The 22,128-nt window shown below is 34.8% G+C and overlaps 1 protein-coding gene across 7 annotated transcripts in view; it reads right to left on the reverse strand.

Moving 5' to 3' along the window:
* Nucleotides 1-22,128, reverse strand: part of SNTG1 (syntrophin gamma 1) — a 346,565-nt gene that overhangs the window by 41,832 nt on the left and 282,605 nt on the right. For all 7 annotated transcript variants that reach the window (XM_064653459.1, XM_064653482.1, XM_064653492.1 and 4 more), the window contains 2 exons: nucleotides 17,908-17,979; nucleotides 2,072-2,224 (listed from right to left, as the gene is read on the reverse strand). In XM_064653459.1, coding sequence (XP_064509529.1) covers nucleotides 2,072-2,224; nucleotides 17,908-17,979 — 225 coding nt within the window. The remainder of the gene's footprint in view (nucleotides 1-2,071; nucleotides 2,225-17,907; nucleotides 17,980-22,128) is intronic.

Consider the following 22,128-nt stretch of genomic DNA (forward strand, 5'->3'; position numbering starts at 1 on the left):
TTTTATTTTAACAAATATTTTAAAACCTTAAAAGTGACTTTTATTTATATATACTGTGAATGTTTGGCTCTGGTTGCTGATTTCTCACATAGAGCTCATGAAAACTTTATCAGAACTGAAGCATCCCCCTCCCAAAAGAAGTAAAATATACCAGCATTCATTTTTTTGTTCTCTCACAGAATACAGAATCTTAAATTGGGCTTATGAATAATTCAGTGGATCAGGCAGGGGCTGAAGGAGACAAAGCAAAGTTCCTTAGATTTTATTTCCTCAATACATACAGTTTAAATTATGGAAAAAAACCAATACATTGAGAGCTTAGTTTAAGCTATCTGTGAAGCTGAAGGAAACCATACTATACATCTAAGACTTAATTCAGACTTTCAAACTCAGATTCAACTTCAATGAAGGCAAATGTTAAAGTACTGGAACACAAAACTGCTTACATAATAAACCTTATATTAGAGAACAAACAGCTACAATAAAAACAAGGAGAGCAATAAAAAAAGTCACAATGGAAGAGGTGAAAATTTTAGCTTAAAGTAGTAGGAACACAAAGGGAACGTGACAGTCATATATAATTGCATATTGTTGCGCAAGCCAGAGCATTCTTAGATTCTTCATACAACGATGCTGTGAGATAGTAAGGAAAAAGGATCTTCAATTCAACTATTTTTTTTTCTTTTAATAGTTAATAAGGAAAATGGATTAACATCACTTTTAGTTGCTACTCTGAACTTCAAGAGAGAGAAAAGAAAGCTGCAATGGTTAAGACTAATCTAAGGTTAAGATTATTAGGGAAATTATTTGGGGGAAGCATGAGAGCAATTTTGAAAAAAAGAAAAACTAGGAATGCTATAGTATAAATCAATATTAGAATAGAACAAACAAGAAGTGGCTTCTGGGCTAAAAATTATTCAAGAAAAATGCCATATATTCTTCTATTGATGGCACAGTAATGCTTCTATAAACTGTGTTGCAGTCATTTATATAAGGTAAGAAAAGTTTCTGTAAAAGGTAACACAGTGTATGAAACAAAGAGGAAAGTCGAATCTTCTCCAGCTCCTCCAACAACGGTAATACACATTAAAACTGACAGCACTGTAGTCTTTCCAAAATGAATCATTATTAGCATATACTAATTCGGTCTGTCTGCATGTGGTGCTTCATAGGTCAGAACAGGTCTAATATATAACTAACTATTTGTCTGAATGAAACTGTGTCAGTGCTTGCATTCCCAGGATGACGCAGAAAATGCATGAGCCCATACTTGCACAGGCTAATATGCTAATGTAACTCATGTAGGTGTGTATAACTCATGGTAACATCGACTAAAGCTGTTCTAACCACTTGTATATTTTATGACTAGAACATCAATATAACAACTAGGATTAGGTAAATTATAATTGTGGTGTGTGTTTTTTTTCTCCTATTTAAAGTAAATAAGTCATGACTTTTTGGTCATATGAGGGAAACAAAGTTATCTTTAAACACTCTCATAGGTTATTTTGCTATAAAAATTCACTAGTAATTGGCACTTGAATGTCATCCATCTCTGCTGTCATCTGACAATTGAGTAAATACATAAGAAACAAGAAATGTTAGAAGAAAGAATAGTGTATCTGAGGTACAATTTTGTTCTTGCTTGTATCCAGTGAGTACTTCATTCTGTGTACTCTCATTCCCAGTATTAGAAGGACAACTTAATCCTGCAAAGTTCTCTTGTGAAATCCAGTAGCAAATAGAGTAGCATGCAAGACAGTAAGGATATCTAAACAGCTGCTTTTTGTCCCTGATCTATAGATTGCTTTTCTGCATTTGTCCATGAACTTCAGTTAACAAATACGTATCACCAAGTCATAATACTCAAAGATTGTATCTGAGGTGATCTCTTCTGAACATTAGATCACAAGCTGTTTGGGAACACCAACAGGCTTCTTATGCAATTACTTACATAAACAATAATAATTTGACAACTGCAGAAGGTCAGAAAATTTCTTAAATTGCATCATTATTTCATATGCACCTAATTTGTTAATGTACCGAAAGGTGATCAGGCAGTTGTTCTCACCTGTATCCGTTCAACTTCTAAAAAAGTCGCTGTTTGGAAGGCTTTTTCCCATAGTGTTAAGTCAGACTCTAGCTCCACAGAAAAGTAAAGATCTTCTCCAGATTCAGACTGGACACTGAAGCAATGTTTCCGCCGGTCCAGTAGATCACTGTCCTGATGAAAACCTGAAGTTATATAATCTGGCATACATCAATTAATATTTTTAATTGCAAACATCTATGCCTCAAACCCAGCATTTTTAAATGGTATTTTTAATGCTAGTAGTAACTACTGAGAGCTGAGGAACTGAAAACTAGGGTTTTGGTCTAAACATTGACATTTCAATGAATTTAAAACAGGACACCTATATGCAGAATGGTACAGAAGCACACAGTATATCCCTGGCATAACTTTGAATATTTTAACAAATCACTTCTAATAATGTTATCAGCTATACACTTTTAGATTAGATAAATTCTATAAAAGGTGTCCACTTTCTATTCATATGAAGAACACAAATATCAGCTTCTCTGACCTATTTGACTTACACACTCTGCTCTGGAACTTTGGTCAAAGGAAGAAAGAGACTTAGTTTAAGTAGTGTGAAAAGTCCATCTGCCCTATTTTCCCTATAGATAAGTTCATATTTCTGATAGCTTACAAAATTCAACTTATAATTTGTCTTTAAATGGATACTGCCAGTAGAGACTACAGTGGCTGCCAGCGGTTAGGTTGCTGGTTTTGAACCTGGAGGAGAAAGTTACTTTTGGCTTTACTTTCAACATAACACCACACAATCAATATCAGGTTATAAATATTTAAGAATTATTGCTAGCATTTGTAATTGGTACTAAATAAAGGAATAAGTAAATTAATCAGGAAACCAATTCACTAAAATGTTTTCAAATATTTATTTATTCATTTATTTCGTATGGGATCCTTTATGTTAAAATTCTGCCACACAATTTGTCCTTGTGAATAATACACTTGCAGAAACAAGTTTAATTAATTTTTGTCCCTGCCATGCCAAAGAAGTTGCCACAAGTCACAGTTTCATCAGCTGTCCTTGCCAATACATCTGGAAATTTGGTTATAAGTAGCCTGTGTGCAACTTCTACAATGCTACCTCACAGCAAAAGACACAGTTAAGATCAGTAAAGGAGACTTACAGGACAGTATTGCTTTCTACTTATACACAACTTGAATAGACCAAGGGGAGCATAATCAGATGATACAAACTGGAAGAGCATCTTACATTTTTCAAGTCATCTCTCCCTGGGGCAGAGAACTAGGAGCCTAAAGCTGACTGAGAAAGGAAATACAAAAACCAGGAACCTGTCTGAAACTATTACTCTGAGGCATACAAGTAGGCAATGGTAGATCATACACTACTTTCCCCTTTCTATTCATTCAGTAGACGTGTGACAGACCTCTTCAAGAAAGCCAGTACAGCATGCATTCATGAATGGTTCTGGTTCAAGACTGCTTTACAATTTCTAGAAGAATCAGCTATGGAGGCAACATACCCTCTCTTTGCAATCACCATGACAAAAACAAGTTGCTAGGGTTTTAAAATGACCAGTCGCTGTGGAATAATCTCCTTACTTACTTCCATCAAGTCCTAAGCTTAGTAGCTCAATAGCATTAAGTCATGTGTGGAAAAATCAGCATGAACACAGGCTGTTCAATCTTACAAACAGCATTCAAAAAAAAAAATTACTATTCTCACAGATTTTTCTTCCAATGTTCAGAGGGCTGTGTAATTGAACCACTTAGATGTAGCTGATTAATAGCCTATGTTGCATGACAAATACTTATGTCTCTTTTTTCCTATCTTTTTTCTCCATTTTTTTCCCCTTCCACTCAGGCCCTTCTGCTAAAATTAAAGTGTTAATTCTGCTCACAGTATGTTCTGACCAGCACTCAAAAAGAGGTTATAATGTCTAGATTATTGTTAATGACATCTATGCTCCATTGCACACGTAGCACCAAAGTGCACAGAGCAGCAGCAGGGTGACAAATGTTTAACCTTGCAGATATGTGTAGCAACATAAAACTTAGAATCACAGAAGGGAACGTAAAACCATCTAGTTCCAACCCTCTGCTATAGGCAGTGACACCTTTCACTAGACCAGGTTGATCAAAGCCTCATCCAACCTGACTTTGAACACTTCCAGAGATGGGGAATCCACAACTTCTCTGGGAAACCTGTTGCCTTACCACCCTCACAGTAAAGGATTTTCCAATCTAAACCTACTGTCTTTGAGTTTGAAGACATTCCCCCTTGTCCTGTCACTACATGCTCTTGCAAATTCTACCTCTTCATCTTTCTTACAGGCTCCCTTCAGGTACTGAAAGGCTGCAATTAGGTCACCCTGAAGCCTTCTCTTTTCCAGGCTGAACAATCCCAATTCTGGATGACTGTTGGACTCTCACTCCTCCAGGGAAGAAAACTACTTCTTATACCATAAGAAGTATAAGAACTCTGGAAGCACTTCTTGTCTAACAGGTCTTAAGCAGGCTCTTTAATTCACTGTGTTTCCAGAGCTACACCTGATTGAATGGGCCTGTTGGTCCATAACCAAAGGGACCTATTCAGCACGGAGTCTGACAAGACTCATGTGTAAGATACATGTATTTCCTGGAGAAGGCTTTAGTTCTTCATAGCTGTAACCTCAGAAGAAACTAAAAATATTTTGAACTCTACTTATTCTTGACAATAATCTGTAAAGAACAAGTAATTATTGCTACTGCGAACTCTTAAACCTTTTTTTAAACATGACTATGGCACTAGGTGGGATCACAGGAATCACTGTCATTAAAACAACTGAAGTAACAACCCCTGCTTTTAAATGGGAGAGAGCTTAGTGCAGTGCTCTGTTCCAGAATGCATATCTCTATTTATGTGGGCACAGTTAAGGTTTTGTGCTTTTGAATTACATTGTTAGACTCTTCAATTCTTACAGGCATTTTTTTACCTATTGAGAAGAATATTCTGTCTACAAAAAAGGAAAGAGTCATTGTGTAGACTGAGAAAAACAAAATGTTAAAAGTTTTACTGAGATGGAACTCAAAAAGTGTTTGAAAAATTCAAAAATCTCAGAAGAGTCTTCAAAGTGATTAAAAAAAGCCCGTGTATTTTATTATCAACATTGATAGCAATATTGATAGTAGATTTACTAAGCATTACATCAAACCTAGATGATGAAATGAGAAAGAAGAGCTAAATGGGGTCTACAATATTTATGCAGGTTTTTGCTATTTGTATATGAAAATGAGAGCATGCTTTGATTTAGAAAAGATCTAATCAGTCCTAGGTAGCATTTCCCCTCAGTGTTTTGCATATAAATATTTCAGTATGTCAAATATTACATCGTATTGTGACAAACAACACACATAATGTACTAATTTATTTTTGGCATTTATATTCTATTTCATTCTTATTTGGAATGAAAACAGAATTCAGCATTTCCACAGGAAAAACATTTTTACAGAATAATAATTTCAATTTGTGATTAGCTCTAATGTATGTACTTGTGATTTTGATATCAATAGCTATGGTTAAGTCCACGGTAATACAAGTTTAGATCAAATACATTTAAATAATTTGCTTCAATTTTTCTAAAATTGCTGATATACATATGAGGTACTTCTTTACTTGTTAGTGGTATTCCATCCTACTTGTAAAAATATTTTTTGGGCAAGGTTCCCTTTAGTACTGCTTCTGCTTCTTTTTCTGCAAGATCTTCCTTCAGTTTTGCATTGGTTTTCAAGCATTTAAAATCTGTATTTTAAATTTATAGATCTAATCATGTTTCCATCTTTACAATTGATAACTTCAGGAAACAATATGTAGCAAGAGCTAAAAGACAGGTGTCCAAATGTCCTTATAAAGAGAGGAATTTAAAGCAAAAATATTTTTTTTTAGATATCCAAGTGAGAATTGTCCAAAAGCATCTGCAAATTTAAGATAAACTTGTCAGGAGTCTCAAAACCAGGTCTGGATTAAGCAGGAATCTTCATTAATTAACTTTTACCAAACTCTTATTTCAGCTAAAATATAAAATGTCATTCTACCCATTTAAGAATCTGCTATGACCCTGCATTTTTATATGCACTTACTAGTCAGTGACATAAACCAGTTTCGTGTTGGTTTTTTGAGGACTCTTTCATATAGTTAATGATTAGCTGTACCATTTGCCCCAATATTCTCAATGTGAATTAATAAAACTCTCCGAAGAGGAACAGGCACAAAACTTCTAGGAGTATGCTCATTCCCTACTGGAGGGAATGTAGTCCTGCTGAAGGATGGGCTGTGAGGAAAGTCACTGGCTTACACCCAGCTTCAGGGTAATCCAGCATCTCTGCTGACAGGACAGTATGACTCCTGCTTGTCTAATTAATAATGCTATCCATGTTAAGTGAGAGTAATAAATTTGTCTAAGGGAACCAAGCATGGCTCATTAGGCAGGTCCTTTCAAATTAAGGCAGAATGCTTCTTTATGACTAAGTAGTGACATTGCCCTCTCTTCTGCAGCTTTTTCTCTTTTGAAAGGCTGCTCTCTCCAGAAGCAGCACTGCTCCTCTTTTTATTACTTGTATATTTTCTTTTTAAGTATGATGATTGCATTAAATACTCATATTTTGGCTACTATTTAAATCTGCTAAGATGCATGAGACCCTCTTATGACAATAAGTAAGAGCTGAGTTGTTCTATTCTACAAAGCTCTGTGCAATAGAAAACAAAGCTAGGTCTACCACTTTCATGCTCATGGCATGACTTTTACCCATGAGGTGCTCACGTATGTATTCTGGTTTACCTGTGAAGTTATATATAGCATAATTTGGCAGTGCAACTGCAAGCAGTTTTTGACATGAACAACAATTCATGTAAAATGTTCAAGACCACCCTAATCAGAGTTGTATACCTAAACAGACAAAATAGACCTTGCCTTTCAAGATAATTTTATTTCAGCTGTTAAAATGGAGTAAATATTCATGATTTTTATATTAATTATAGTAATTCTTAATAACACACAGATAAGAAAACAAGTAAATTCTGTTTTGTTTTTTGACTAATTTAGACAGTTCTGCAGAGAGAAATCTGTCCTATCATAACCAAGATTCAAACCTAAATTCTCAGAAAATAAAAAGAATTTTGTCATCAATTCAAAAGTGCAATAACTCCAAGGCTGTAAAACCTAATCATTTTGCACTTGCTGCCATCAGTGCCCTGATTATTTTACTGTTTCTGTCTCCTTTCACTTATCAGTTCTGTCTACATAAACATACATCCTTTTTTCTAAGGGCTTCTAATGATCTATGTCTTTATCTGGAATTTTGGGAACACTTTGCTTGAGCATCACCATTAGTTGCTATAGTGATGGTTCTAATAGCATTTACAGGCATCAGGGAATAGATTCGCTCCAGAGTGAAAAAAAGACACTGTTTCCCCAACATATCCTCATTAATCAAGTGACAAAATAAGAATTACCCATGCAGGCATGCATGTGTTTGTACATAGCTCATTTTATTTGGACTCTCTGAGTTTTAGTGTTAAAAAGTGAAAAGAAAATGTTGAAATTGCATATATATATATATGCATTTAAATAAACTCAGAATTGCAGCTAAACTGAAACTGAACAGAATATTTTTGATGTCCAGATTTTATAAAAAATATTTTTTCTCAAGGGGAAAATATTTATAATTGCAGAATAAATTTTAGTTTCAATTAAATTTCCATTAGAAGGATGTGCCTGATTGCTTAAGAGAAATACAAAGGTTCATTCCCTGTAAGTTATTAGGTACAGCAGTAAGCTTGAATCACTTCCCTACTCTGCCTGAGTAGGAAAATTAATTTCCTATTCTGCCTGATTAATAGATGATGCAGTCTCAAAGACTCGCATCTGAATCAGAACAAGACTCTGAACACACGTTTCCTCTGAAACAGTGCCAAAATTGTGCCTGTTTCTTAATGAACTCTACTGAGAAACTTGTTTATTTTTATGCTATATGAGGAAAACTATCAAAATGTTCATAGACTAATCTTCTGAGGAAATAAATTATTCTAATACTTTTCAGAGAAGCATTAGCAGTTATTTTATGCTACAGAGAAATCAGAGACTAATATAACTACAAACACATATTAAAAAATGTGCTTATCATCACTTTGGAAAGTTATTGAGGTTTTGTACCTCTTCAAAGTTTGAGGCATTATTTGCTGGAAATTAAGTTTAAGAACAGATCCCATAAGAGTATATGTAATGATAATAAATTGCAATGCTAAAGAGTGATCCTATCTTTTCATTCTGCCCCCTTGATTATTACTTCCTCAAATTTTAATAAATTTTTTTCCCTGTGCTAGTTGCCTGCCTAAGGATATTTTAGTATTTTTACATTATAGTTAAAACAGTGAATCAGTTCTGTAAAATGGAATAGGAAAAGGAATGAAATTGCTTTGTCCCTGTTAAAACCAAAGAAACAAACAGACAAGCATTACCCCCCGAAACTGCTTTTTAGGCTGCTCTGGAACCTCCATTCTTTGAAATAGAAACAGCTATTAAGGGAGAGGTGAACACTTTTGCTGCCCTTGGAAAAAAAATGACTTAACATCTACCAAAAAAGGTAGTTGTTCTTGGCAAAATTTGTCTGTTACCATCTGAAGATTTTATTCTGAACGTGCTTCATCACCATGTTGTACAGGAAGAGAAAATCCCTATTTTCCTGAATATTAGGGGTTGTTATGCTACTAGCCATGGTGAGAACATGATACACTATTTCTCCTTAAAGAGGCAATACGCCTCTTCTAGAAAAGAAAAAAACATGACTCAAAACCAGAAGTGGACAATTATGTGGAAGAAAAGTCCACATAAGTCTCATTTTTATAGGTTTTTGTGAGTTTTTTTCAACTTTAGATGTATTTGTTTTAAAGGTAGGAAAAGATCTTTTAAAGGTCTTCCTCATGAAGGACACAAATATTGGAAGGATAAGAATTAAACCTCATCAAACAAAAAGTTGGAAAATTATTCACCAAACTGATTTTACATTATATTAATAGCATTGCCTACATGACTGCACATTCTTTTTTATTTATCTTCCTTTTTTTGGACAAAATTCCTTATTTACTCAAATAGCCTGTCAATACATTATGTCAGGATGAGAATACATTAAAGTAGCATAGGGAAAGCATTTGTGTTAATATCAATACGTCAGCAAATTTGTATGAGTAAAAAGATAAAAAATTATATTTTACATTACTTGTTAATAGTGCTCAGAAAAAAAAATCAGAAGGAGCTATGGAGAAGAAGATCCTATCAAACCAAACATCAACCCAAACAAGACAAAAAATTTGTTAGGAAGTTAATATTTCTGTTTTCACTGCTGGCTCTGGCTGTTGAGAGTGATTAATATGTAGACCTCCACCGTGAAGAGAATGCACCAATAGAAGTTTTGAATAGTTGTCCCTGAGACAGGAACAATTTATTTCATATAAGGAATGGGACACAGTCTCAGTGAAAAGAAATACAGAATTATCACTCTTGCATGAATGCCTGTAGTCCCAAATTCTTTGTGCAATAAAACTGCAACATCTCAAGCTAAATTTAAGTATTGCAATAGCCAGAAAAAAAGACAGTTAAAAAGCCTCAAAGGATTAAAATCTGTGACCATAAAATAAGAGCAAATTGATAAATAAGAGAAAAATGCTACACAAAAACCTACTAAAATTGATGTATCAGAATATACTAGTGAATAAAATACTGAAATACTGAATCACTCCAAGTTTTAGAAATTCCCCGATTAGACTAATTCAATTAAAGGAAACTTCTCAAGCTTCAGTTAGATCTCAAATATCTAGGATATAAGACATATGCTAGTCTTTCCCAAGTATCCTTACACAGTATTTATATTTCACACCTTATTTCTCTTCTTTTTCAACATTCATTTTGCCTTATGTTAAAAGTTAAATTAGTTTTGCCTTTCAAGGATGTTGCAACAGCACTGTTGGTCTCATAACTAGACAGGCAGCAAAAGAAATTTCTGCAACAAAGAGGTTGCAGAAGTCATTTAAACATTTATATTCTGTATCTAATATTATTTTCTTTTTCCTCTCTGTGTGTTTGTCTTGTTATTTCTTCTTTCAGGAAGAAGGATCAGACCGTGAGATTGGCAGCCCCAGCCCAACAAAACTGACTCATTTTTCACTCAAAATAAACCTATCTAAAGTTATTGGGAAATATGAAAAGCCTTCCTTGGTAACTTTATGTTTCAAATATTGTTTGTTCTTCCTTGCTGAACAAAACGAAAAGTTAATGAGCCTTTATACAATGGTAGTTGTCATTCATGTAATAACACTGCCTCTTTGCTTTCAAGAAGGTTTTTTACATGGTGCTATAGAGTTAGAGCAACATCAGCTCCTTTAACACAGAGGCCCCATTAAATTTGTCCAAATTAACACACCACGGATTAGGTCTTCTATAACTATGTATATGTTGAGGAGAAATGAACTGAAATTACATACAGAATCACAGGAAATATGTGCAATCTGACCAGAGATGTGATCATCTAGTGGCTATCTCCATGCATTGTAGTAGCAGCTACACACTGGCTTACACTTACATGGAAATCCAATGGCCTTGTCAGGAGCTCGATCTCAGTACAGGGGAAGGTTTTCTTTATCGTATAACTGAAGCCAGCTTAATGACTGTCTTAATGCAAGCGGACATGGAGATATTTAAGACTTTCACTATTTTTCTTATCACAGAAAACAATCATAATTCTAGTTAGAGGGGAAAACAAACCTCTTTTCTTTGGCAACATTAAATACTCTTAAATGTAGAACAGAAGACAGACCAAAGACTGAAAATTACTCAAACTGTTTACAACTGAAACACTCATCAGTTTAGCATTTTTTCCAGGAATTGACACCTGGCTAAACCATGGCTGAAAATCTGATATTCCATGGATGTAGCATTAACCTATCCATTACTTCTGCAGTTTAGAGTATGTGTGAAGTACTTTAGAGGAATCAATTTAGGATGCAAGCCTCAGCCATTGAGCTAACTATATTAATGATAGACCTCAAAATATGTTCTGGATTTTCATTTTATATGTTTATGTGTTATTTGCATTATTTTTAAAATTTATCTGAATATATAAACATTTCCAGTAGCTTCCCATGCTTTTTATATCACCTTTTTACTTTACTTGACTTACTGGAAATGGACAGCATAATTACAGGCAACTTAAGTGGGAAAAATTAACATAACTACATTTGAGGTTTTACACATACTAACAGCTAAATAAAGAATGAAATCACAAGTCTTCTGAGACACCAAGTTGGTCCTGATTAATATAGCAAGAAAATTATAGCTGCACTGATATGAATTATACTAGCTATAAACATCAATGATTCACTACCCTGACATATTGCCAGCATAGACTGTCTTCCACAATTATCCTCACATTTCATTTCAGAGCTGGTCTAACACTTGAATATGTTTTCTGTTTCCTGCTGAATAAAGCATGTTTTTATGGTGAATTTCCAAATATTTTTGCATGACACACTGAAGATAGAAGACAGGTGACTGAACTATAGAAAGCATTTTCTCACAACCAAAGGCAGATGCTTGAATGAGCTCAAGAAGTAAGTAACTCAAGCAAAAGGGGCAGAGAACTGCAACCTTTTATGTTATTGTCCAAAATTTACCTGAAAAATGTAATAAACCTTTTTCTAAACCCCATATAGAAAAATTGTTTAAATATTTAAACTGTTTACCAATTTATCTAAGATACTTAAATGTTTTTAAATTATACACATTTGTGCATGCATGCACATGCACACACACTCAAAATACACATGCTAAAACTGCATATCAAAAATATAAGAGGTAACAAAAAAACAGATACAAAAAACCAGTTAAACCAGCTTTGAAGTACCAAAGAGGACAAGGCCATCTGTCCATTTCTGAAGCTAGAACGGAGAGAAGTACCTGCTCTTCTGGAGTATTGAATATTTGTTCAATTGTAACACTAAAATTAGTTGACTATTAACAGGGCTTTACTCCTCAAAATAAAGGATTGGGTGAAAAAAGCTTCTTGCACAAAAAATTAGAAATATTTATTCATAGTAAATTCTAACAGCGATTCTGTTGAAAATTACTCATAAATTTTAATCACAGATTTACAGAATATGTTGAGTTGGAAGGGACCCATAAGGCTCATCAAGTCCAACTCTTAGCCCTACACAGGACCATTCCCAAGAGTCACACCATGTGCCTGAGAGCATTGTCCAAATGCTTCTTGAACTCTGTCAGGCTTGGTGCTGTGACCACTTCCCTGGGGAGTCTGTTCCAGTGCCCAACCACTCTATGGGTGAAGAACTTTTTTCTAATATCCAACCTAAACCTCCCCTGACACAACTTCAGGCCCTTCAAGTCCTGGTGACAGAAATGGTATCATTAGATTATCCTGCCTAACAAATTGCTTAATATGGATTACAGATTTTCTTCCACATGCTAGTGTCACTGTTCCCCTAGCATCAGTCTGACAAAAAATCGTGGTAAAAAAAAAAGTGGTTTGAACATCATGAACTTCTCTTAATGGCACCTTTCACTTACTAATCATCAGAACTTTTACAGTTCCTAACTTCTTCCCCATTTTAAATTGCCTGAGTTTGATTTCTACTCTCTTTTTACCTGTTCAGCACCTTATATTCTCTCTCTGCTTCCACCCCTTAATCAACAGACCTACTGAATTTTTAATAAATTACTTCATATGTTTATCAATTTATGCATTTACCCCCCCCAGGTTCTTAAGTTATTTGCATGTCCATAATGTTCCTTTTACATCAAATATATCCCACTTCTGTTTGCCATTATTTCACAATGAATAACTTAAGTTAATTTAATTAAAATGTGATTTTTGTATTTAGCCTGTTTTACCTATGCTTCATGTCAAAAATTATTATTTCAACCCCAAAATCTTGAGAATGAAGAGGCTTATATTTATGAGATATGTATTTTTATATGGTATTTTGAAAACTTTATACAGAACCTTTTCTTATAATCCACTATTGTTATGGTAGTGTATGAAAGTGATTATCAGGGTTTGGGATTTTGTTTTTTATACTTTTTTACTATATAAAACTCTAATTAATTAGGGGATCAATGATCCTTTGCTGAATTTGGCTCAATAAAACTGTTTTTCATACAGTCAAAAGACATCTTTTTAAAATCTACTTTTCTGTTTCAAATTTTAATGGTCTTTGTGATTACTTAAAAGGTCCTAATCACATTAAGAATAGTGACTTATTTCCTTGCTCCCTCTTTCTTTTTCTTGAAATCTGATGGGGAAAAAAGAAAAAAAAATATAATAACAACAAAACAGTGATTTATTAAATTGCTGTTATAAATATGAATCCACTAACTAAAAATCACACAATAATCTCTGACATCTCTGATTAAGGTGCAGAACATCCTGCCTTTTAGCTGCTTGAGGCTGAGAGAACTGTAAAAATTGAAAGTGGCATACCAATGTCCTACATTGTTCATGAGAAGAGTAGAGCCTTTGGAATGGATGCTTGCTAACACATGCAAGCAACTGTGAAGAAAACATTGGCCATAGTGATAGATGCGTTCTGAGTTTTATTTAACAACTTTGGACTATATACCCTTCCTGACAATTAAATCAGTAAAGTCCTTTGCTGGGTGTAATATTTATTTACTGCTACCAGAAGTGGAATTATTCTTGCACACTAAAACATTGAAATATTAATGTGTATTCAGTAGGATCTAGCTTTTCATATTCTCCACCATAGTGCTTCTGTCATGAGTAGAAACTTAGACAAATCTCTTAAACTGAGAAAAATTACAATTCTATTTAAAAAGACAAACAGTAATAAGTCTCTCTAATCAAAACTGTTCTTGTGAAGCTCATCAGAACCTAAGTCAAAGTTAAGGAGTGGAAAAAGGGGAACAAATGCTTTCAGATAGACTTACTAAAGTCCTGTCCTTGTGCCGTGAGGAATAGTTATTGAAATTGCCAGTATATAGGAGGAGATAATACCAACTAGCTTGGGTGACAGTGCATCCTCACATCTAATGAATATGTCTAAATATGGACAAATTTCTTGAAATATCTCAGTCCATTGTAAGCAACCCATGTAAAGCTTACATTTTGATTACCACATTTTTTTACTAAATGTTGTGATAACATTTAATAATTCACTTCTACAAAGAAGACATGAGCCAAGATGCATGCTCTTTCTAGCTCTACAGAGGTTTGGCAGCATTCCCAACCAACACACTCAGTCCTGCATTCTCAGGATGCCCAATAGCCTGATCGACATGGAAGGAAACACGTTTTGGAATTTTTTAGTCCTCTAAGCACTACTTCTCACTCCTGTGCTAATTTGTACAAAGGTTAGCACAGACCACCTGAAAGTCTTTCTACTTAAAGCAAATATTAGCCACAAAAGCTGTGTTTATACTAACAAATTAAGCATGTATGGAACTGCTTGTTGACACTATAGCTAGCTGGTAAGGAACAGATTACATCCACAGCAGGAAACTTTTTATTCCTCTAAAACATATGCAACAGCTCATTACAAATGCTCCTTCACCCATGATAGCTCTCAAGCCATGACAGGAATGTTTTGGAGGGTGCTAGATGGTCCATTTGGCCCAAAATCTATGGTAGTGATCATTCTAAAATAAATAAAGAATATAGACGATTGTGTTTCACCATCTGGGAATGATCTATGATAGTGTTTTTTAAATAAAAGAGGGTAGATATAGATTAGATATAAGGAAGAATTTTTTTATAATAAGGGTGGTAAAACACTGGAACAGGTTGCCTATACAGGTGGTATAAGCCCCATCCCTGGAAACATTCAAGGTCGGGTTGGACAGGGCTCTGAGCAATCTGATCTAGTTGCAGTCATGCCTGCTCATTGCAGGGGGAGTTGGACTAGATGGCCTTTAAAGGTCTCTTCCAACCCAAACTACTCTATAATTCTATGATTCACTATTACTCCTAGTGATTATGTACACAGAAAAATTTGAGTTTAGCCAAGAATATGGAACTAAACCCTCTTCAGAGACACTGATGGATGATATTTTCCTGCAAATGGCATTACTGTCTTCTGGGGTTTATTTCTGCCCAATGACAGCTATTGTCTCTTCTGAAGTAGAAACACAGAATAATTCTATTGTCTCAATTTTCCTGAAAAGAATTACATGAATTCAGTCTTTACCATGGAAGAACAGGAAGTGCAGGAGTGGGAACATTCTGTAGTGGAATAAACCTGGTTTCTTTTCATTTTCTCATTAGGTTTCCTGAGCTATCACACTATCTATCAATCCCTGAGAATATAATTACTTCAAACCCCGTTACTTTGTCCTTTTGCCATTCAATTCATTCTCCAAGGTAAACTGATTTATAACAAAAGTAGCAAGTGAGGCAGTATAGAGAGGAAGAAGTTTGAAGGTGATCACAAAACACGAGAGTAACTTTTTTTACGATGCCTCTGCTGCAGTAATACCCATGGGGCTTGCACAAATGTGTCCTGAAACACTTATTGCTAAAATGGAGACTTTTATGGTTCTGGCATAAAAGTTGAACAAAACCTTGAGTCTCTACAGATGTTCAATGTAGTAGCAGTAATGGGAAGCTGTTTTTCTTGGTTTTATTTGCTTTTATATTTAGTGAAACCATAGTTAAGTCCTACAGTACTTGCTGTAGAAAACTAGAAAACAGTGAAGATTAATACTCCAATGTCATAAGCTGCCATTTTATTGCAATGATTTTTCTACTTCCATTTTTTATTATTTACAGGTTTTAGTCAGCCAAAGAACCTGTTTGAAACATTTCAAGACTTTAAAAGCTTGACCATATTTACAGAAAATAAAGGAATATCTGAGTATGAATAAAGTGATAAAGAAACACATAAATGATATTCTTATATCACTTAAACTGGAATTTCCTCTCTGCCTATCTGTTAATACAGACTGAGACTGGAAGATCTACACCTCTTCCCAGACAATTTGGAGAGTTGATGATAAGAAAAAACATCATCTTTGTACTCTTTTGTGTGATTCCACACAAAAGTGGCAGGAAGGGATTGGTTCAGGTTTTACTGCTTTGTGGACTGACTTTGGCTGTAATAACTTCTGCTAAATTGCTGAGAAGAGAAAAAAAAATCCATGTATTGATATGCAAGAACAGGGGACACAGGAGAAGGGGGAAAAAAGAAAAATGGCTAAAATTGAGAGTGAATGAGAAGAGCATCAACAAAGGCAAAAGGCTAGAAAAAAAGGAAAAGAAAGATCTTTAAGTTACAGAATACTATATGGCATACATTCTGTAAATTTCTATACAGGGACTATAATAAAATCCTTGGATAAGTCATAAGGAGTCATCTTCCTGGCTCCAACACACTTCTCTGACAAAGAAGAGCTGCCTTGATGCTTACCACAATAAGCCCAAGGCCTGAAGCAATTACAGACTACTGGGGGTGGCGGAGGGGTGGCAGGGGCAGGGGAAAAGTGTTTGAGATTTTTCAACTCTCTTAAAGCCTGACTGTGCTCTAAGAGCATTGTTTGTATACACCCTTAGTGCAATGTCTTCAAAGAGTGAAAAACTTTTCCTGCAAGTTCTCTCCCTACATGACCACTTCTAAGGAGTCAATATTTGCACAGACTTGGTGGTTAAAGGACATGCCACAGTGATGTGACGTTTTGCATTTGGGATGTTTTACTCCCTCATGAAGTCTCCAGGCCTCACAGCTACCATAGCAGTAAAAGAAAATCTTTCACTTTTCTGTTCAGATTGCTAGCAAAGGAGGTTTTTTTTCAGACTATAAATTTGGTTTCTTTTCTTTTTTTTGAAGTCTCAGATGTAAGAAGTTTCTGAATTTTATTAAGCCATTACATCTGTAATTTGCCTCCGTAAGGAAAACATAGTGCACCTATGAGGTCTACAATAGCTAGGAAATGTACTATTTATGTCAGTAAAAGGTCTTCCCAGTGGGAAACACTTTTAAAAAAAATATCATTTTTTCTTACTTCCTTTTGATACTAGTCTGCATCGAACTAGATAAAAGTCCAGAAAAGTCCAAATTACATTTTACACAATTTTGACCTAAAAAACCCAAAACCAACATACACCAGAAGGCACTTCAGTTTAATGGAAAGAGACAATTTCTTTTCATCCCTTTTTTTCTCATAGAAAATTTTGGGCACTTGTTTTTCACTGTTTTTAAAATAGAGAGAAGATAAGATAAATTAATTCTGATTGAATTGAGAACTAAAAATTAAAATCAATGTACAATAATGGTCTTATTCAATTTTGTACTCATAATTTTAACTTTCTAAACAATTTTCATTATCTCTTCCCATTTGTTACAGTTAGGGTAAACTGAAGAAATTAGAAAAAATAAGACAAAAGTTTTCAGAATGGTATTGTATATTTTAAAGACTGCTCTCAGGCCTAGTGAAATCTTACATTGCAGCCACTACTAGTTTCATCAACATATTTGAAAACAATCAAATTGATCACTGTTTTTTTAGGTCCTCAGTCAGAAAATGAAATGTCATGCTTATTAAATGTGACATTAAAGTAAAGTTGTAAACCCCATACAGCATTACGGAGATACAAAGCAGTTTCCTAGTCAAAATCAATTTATTTTCAATTTTGCCATGCCTTCTAGTTTGGTTCTGTATCTACTGACACCAGGACTTCTGATATTTGAATTCAAAGGGAAAAAATGAGATCTCTTTCTGCAAGGTGGGCAGCGTTACTCTCTGGATTGACAACTGGTCTGTCAAAGTGGTAATTTATTTTATACTTTCTCATCATACCTTGAGAATTTTGCACATTATCTCATAAACTGAAAATGTTTTCTCAGCTCGTGTCCAATCCCAGGTTGTGACCTTTGGGGAAAAAAACAAAACAAAAGACAAAACAAACAAACAAAAAAATAAACAGAAAAAGAAATTAAGCTATTTTCATTTATTTCAGGAAGTAAGTTTATTAACAAAAATAAAGCTATATCCCTAAGCTCTTTACATCCAGTATAATGTATACAGAAAGACCATGCACTGCCTCAGAGCAATAACTACCAGGGATCACACTGTTCCATCCAGGCAACGATTGGAAGAAGTTCTCCCTGTATTTACAGTGCAGTGTCCTTGCATGTTGGCTGCTCTGTGCTGAATGATGATGCTTCCCCAGGGAACTGGTAGGGGTTGCATTGAGATCCTGAGAGGATACAGCCCTTGAATTCATCTCACAGAGCCAGTGCCCTGACTACAAGAAGGTATGTTTCTCTTTACTTTCCTCCTTGTAACTGCATGCCACTATTTGCTCCCAGTCACCTACAGTATTTGCAAATCCATAAAATGAGTCTCCAACCTTGCAATGTCCCAGACACTTACCTCACATGCCTTGAAATCCAGAGGGAAAAAAACCAACCATGAAACAAGAGGCAAATATACATTTTCTTTTTTTTCTTATCAAGATCTACTTCTAAATTCTAACAACGAACATTTGAAGAATAGTTTATTTTTCCTCTTTGTCTAGGGATTTGACAATTGTGTTTAACTGTATTAATTTTAAGCAACTATTTTACACAAAAATGCATAGATAAAAGAATTAAATAAAATTAAATAAAAGGGTAAGTGGTAAGACTTAAATAGGACAGAAAAAGATAGATGAATATATTCAGTAAGGTAAGAGTCAAGGCAATATCACAACAATCTATAAATAACTTTTCAAAGAAACTGCAAAATGGAAACAGGAGAATATTCACAGTCTCAAAATACAGAAGGCGGCACAAAAGAGAATGAAACTGAGGTTATATATGAAAGAAAAATAATCTTAATAGTAAGATATTGGCACAGCTCCAAAGGAAGATGGTTTTATCATTAAATTTATTAGGCATGATGAAGAGGTTGATGAAACCACAAATTATTAGTTCTACAAGATTCAAGATAAAATTCTTTGAAAAATTTGTGATAAAATACTGTTCACAGGCCAGGAAGAAAAATATTGTATGAGAACAATTTCTCTCTTATCTAAAGAGAAAATAATCAATAATAGATACAACACGTCTGAGAAGCATCTGTGGGTTCGGATGCTAGGGGATAAAATTTTCTTGATCAAAATTTGTTTGCAGTTGTATGAGAAAATTCTATTCCTAACTTAATTTTTAGTTATAAACATTATTGTAATACAAACTCCTTTCAGGAAATCATAGGCAGGAGTGAAAAGTTAAAAAATACAGTGTTATAGTTCCTCTATTAGAATTTTATTTATTTGCAGTCATCCCCAAATGCAGTTTTCACCATCTTATTGAAGTATGAAGACTAAACCATAAAGCTACTCTTTATGCTATGGACAAAAGGATGAATTTCTCACCAAGAACAAAGAAATGGGGAGAGGAATCTTGCTACAGCCCCGCTGAGACCAAAACTCCAGCCACACCAGCTGAAGTCATATTCCTTCATCAGGAAAAGTAGTTACTATGGCTGCTGAAGCACAGACTCATTTGGAACTATGTTTAAAAACTTTGGTGGAAAATATAAGACCTCCCTGTTCTCCTTGCTTTTATTTGTACCTATAAAGGGACTTATTTTCAGGTCAAGCCAAAACTCTTTCTATATAATGCTGTGTGCAAAGCAAGAGCAATTGTCAAATTAAGACAGTCACAGAAATTGCTTCACCTGTTCACTTTTAATATTTTAATTTAAAAGCTTGAATAGCAAAAGAAGGTGTTAGCGGCTCTTTCTCACATCCATCCTCTCTGAGATTTCCAATTATAAATAGTAAAAAACCAATACACACCAGACTTGACACAATTAATAATTCTAAAGGAGGAAATGTACCAGAATATAACAGAAAGAAAAAAAAAAGAGTAATTTTGTGTAAAGCTTTTAAAGTGTAAATAAGTAACATTAGGAGTGCTCCTTTATCTGAGCATGCAAAGCAGAAGTACTATTGATCAAACAGCCAAAAAAAGAGGCAGGGGGAGGTTCCTGATAGACACTGTTTAACACATACTTCCCTAATGTGTTAGACTTTGGCAAAGACTGGGGAAATACTTTCATTTGATTTTCTGGTTAAAAATTTGGCAAGACATCTCTGTTCAGAAAAAAACTTCATATATTTGCAGTTTACACTGCAAATATAATTAAAACTGTTTTTCTTTTGACTACACTTTATGCATCTCATAAATAGAAGCTCTGAAACTGTGTTGTTGAAACTTTCCTTGTAATCTTTTGTGATGCCTGGAAGAAACAAACATATATACCTGCAGAAGAGCAAACATAACAGTATGCCTTTGCATGCAAAAAATAGGGTGTTAGAAGTCCTTTAGAAGGCTTTCTGCAGTCTTTGATAAGAAGAAAATTTTTCTGGGCATATAAGCGTGCAATTAATACATTATATGTTGGGGTTGGAACTAGATGATCTTTAAGGTCCCTTCCAACCCAAGCCATACGATAATATGTCTTTAAGGCAGCTCTACAGGAACTCTTCCTCTGTTTGTCCTATAAAAAGCATGTTTATCATTCTCTTTCCCTCCTACTCCATGGAGAGAAAATATCTTTCTCTATGTTTGAACTGTTTTTCTCTTTTAGAAAAGGAGCCAGAATCTGGCAAAACAAAATCATGTTGTGCTTGCAGCTCAGCTGAAACAAGACCTATAAAAACTCAAGGATGAGTTGCTTGTCTCATACAACAGCAGCTTGCCAAAATTTCCCTTATTAACATCACCATGGTTCAGAGTCTTCCTATGAACATGTTTCTTCCACAACCATTAATCACCCCCCACTACCCATTTACCTCCTAGAAACATATTACTCCTGAAAACTTATGATTCTTCAGTAAAGAGGCTTGTAGTCCCTTCGATAGTACTTACAAAAGAATAACCTTCCTATTTTATATTGAACAGGAGCTCTCAGCATTAATTCTGCTTCTATCTAGTGCCTAGAATGTAGGTGGCTTTATTTGACAGGCAGCAATTGCTCAAGTAGGTCTAGCAAAGACAGAACGGTTTTTGAATTAAGGTGCTTAGTAGCTTAATCTGATATTTTAATCTGATCCTGAAAAATATCCACCAACAAAAGCCAAATTCCCATTACCAACCATGGGAGAGTCAAACCCATACCAGTGAACTAGCATACAAACACTGAACACGTGGAGTTTTCAGTTCATACTTACTCCTCATGTCTTTCATATGTTTTTAAGCCTTTTGCTAAACAAATGGGAATAGATACTGATGAACAATGTAAATATTTGCAAGCTGGTTTTGAACCACATGAGGAACAGATTGCTCAGAGAGGTGGTATATGCTCCATCCCTGGAAACATCAGGCAGGACTAGGCTCTGAGCAACCTGTTCCAGTTGAAGGTGTCCCTGCTTACTGTAGGGGGTTTGCAGTAGATGACCTTTAAAGCTCTCTTCCAACCTGAACTATTCTGTAATTCTGTGATTCAGGCAGGAAGGAGCTACAGCCTGGATCTGGCAACACAGGGTTTAGCAGCAGTCAGCAAGGTCACTCAATAAACAGGAAAAATGAATGAACATGACTGTCCCTGCTGTAGGCATAGGATTGCTACTGGATCCTTAGCAAATAGCTTAAAAGTTAGCTAGGGGATCTTTACTGCAGCTTAGAGGTACCATCAAACTGCGAAAGTAAACTGCTGAGTATAAGACGAGAGCTAAAATTTTACCCAGTGTTCCCAGTCAGATTCCAATTAATATATTTAACTTAAACAATTTAATTTGCTTCCCTACCTTCTTTTGGAGCTCTCTAGCAGCAAAAACTTACATTCGAGATGAAATCTAAATACAGACATATTACAATTTCCACAGCATGCGAAAAGCTTTGCTATTTCCCCAAATCCCAGCAGTTTCACTAGAATAATTGTTCAGTTCAAATTTAACCATCTTACTTCAGGCCTTTTCTGTCTGCCAAAGGAAAATCAAAAGCTGCCTTTTAACATAAGTAGATTTTTCTTTTATTTTTCTAAGTGCTCAGTTTAGTGTCAGGAAAGAAATTCTTGTAAAATGCTCAGTCA

Source organism: Pseudopipra pipra, chromosome 1 (genome assembly GCF_036250125.1).
Source record: "Pseudopipra pipra isolate bDixPip1 chromosome 1, bDixPip1.hap1, whole genome shotgun sequence".
NCBI lineage: Eukaryota > Metazoa > Chordata > Aves > Passeriformes > Pipridae > Pseudopipra > Pseudopipra pipra.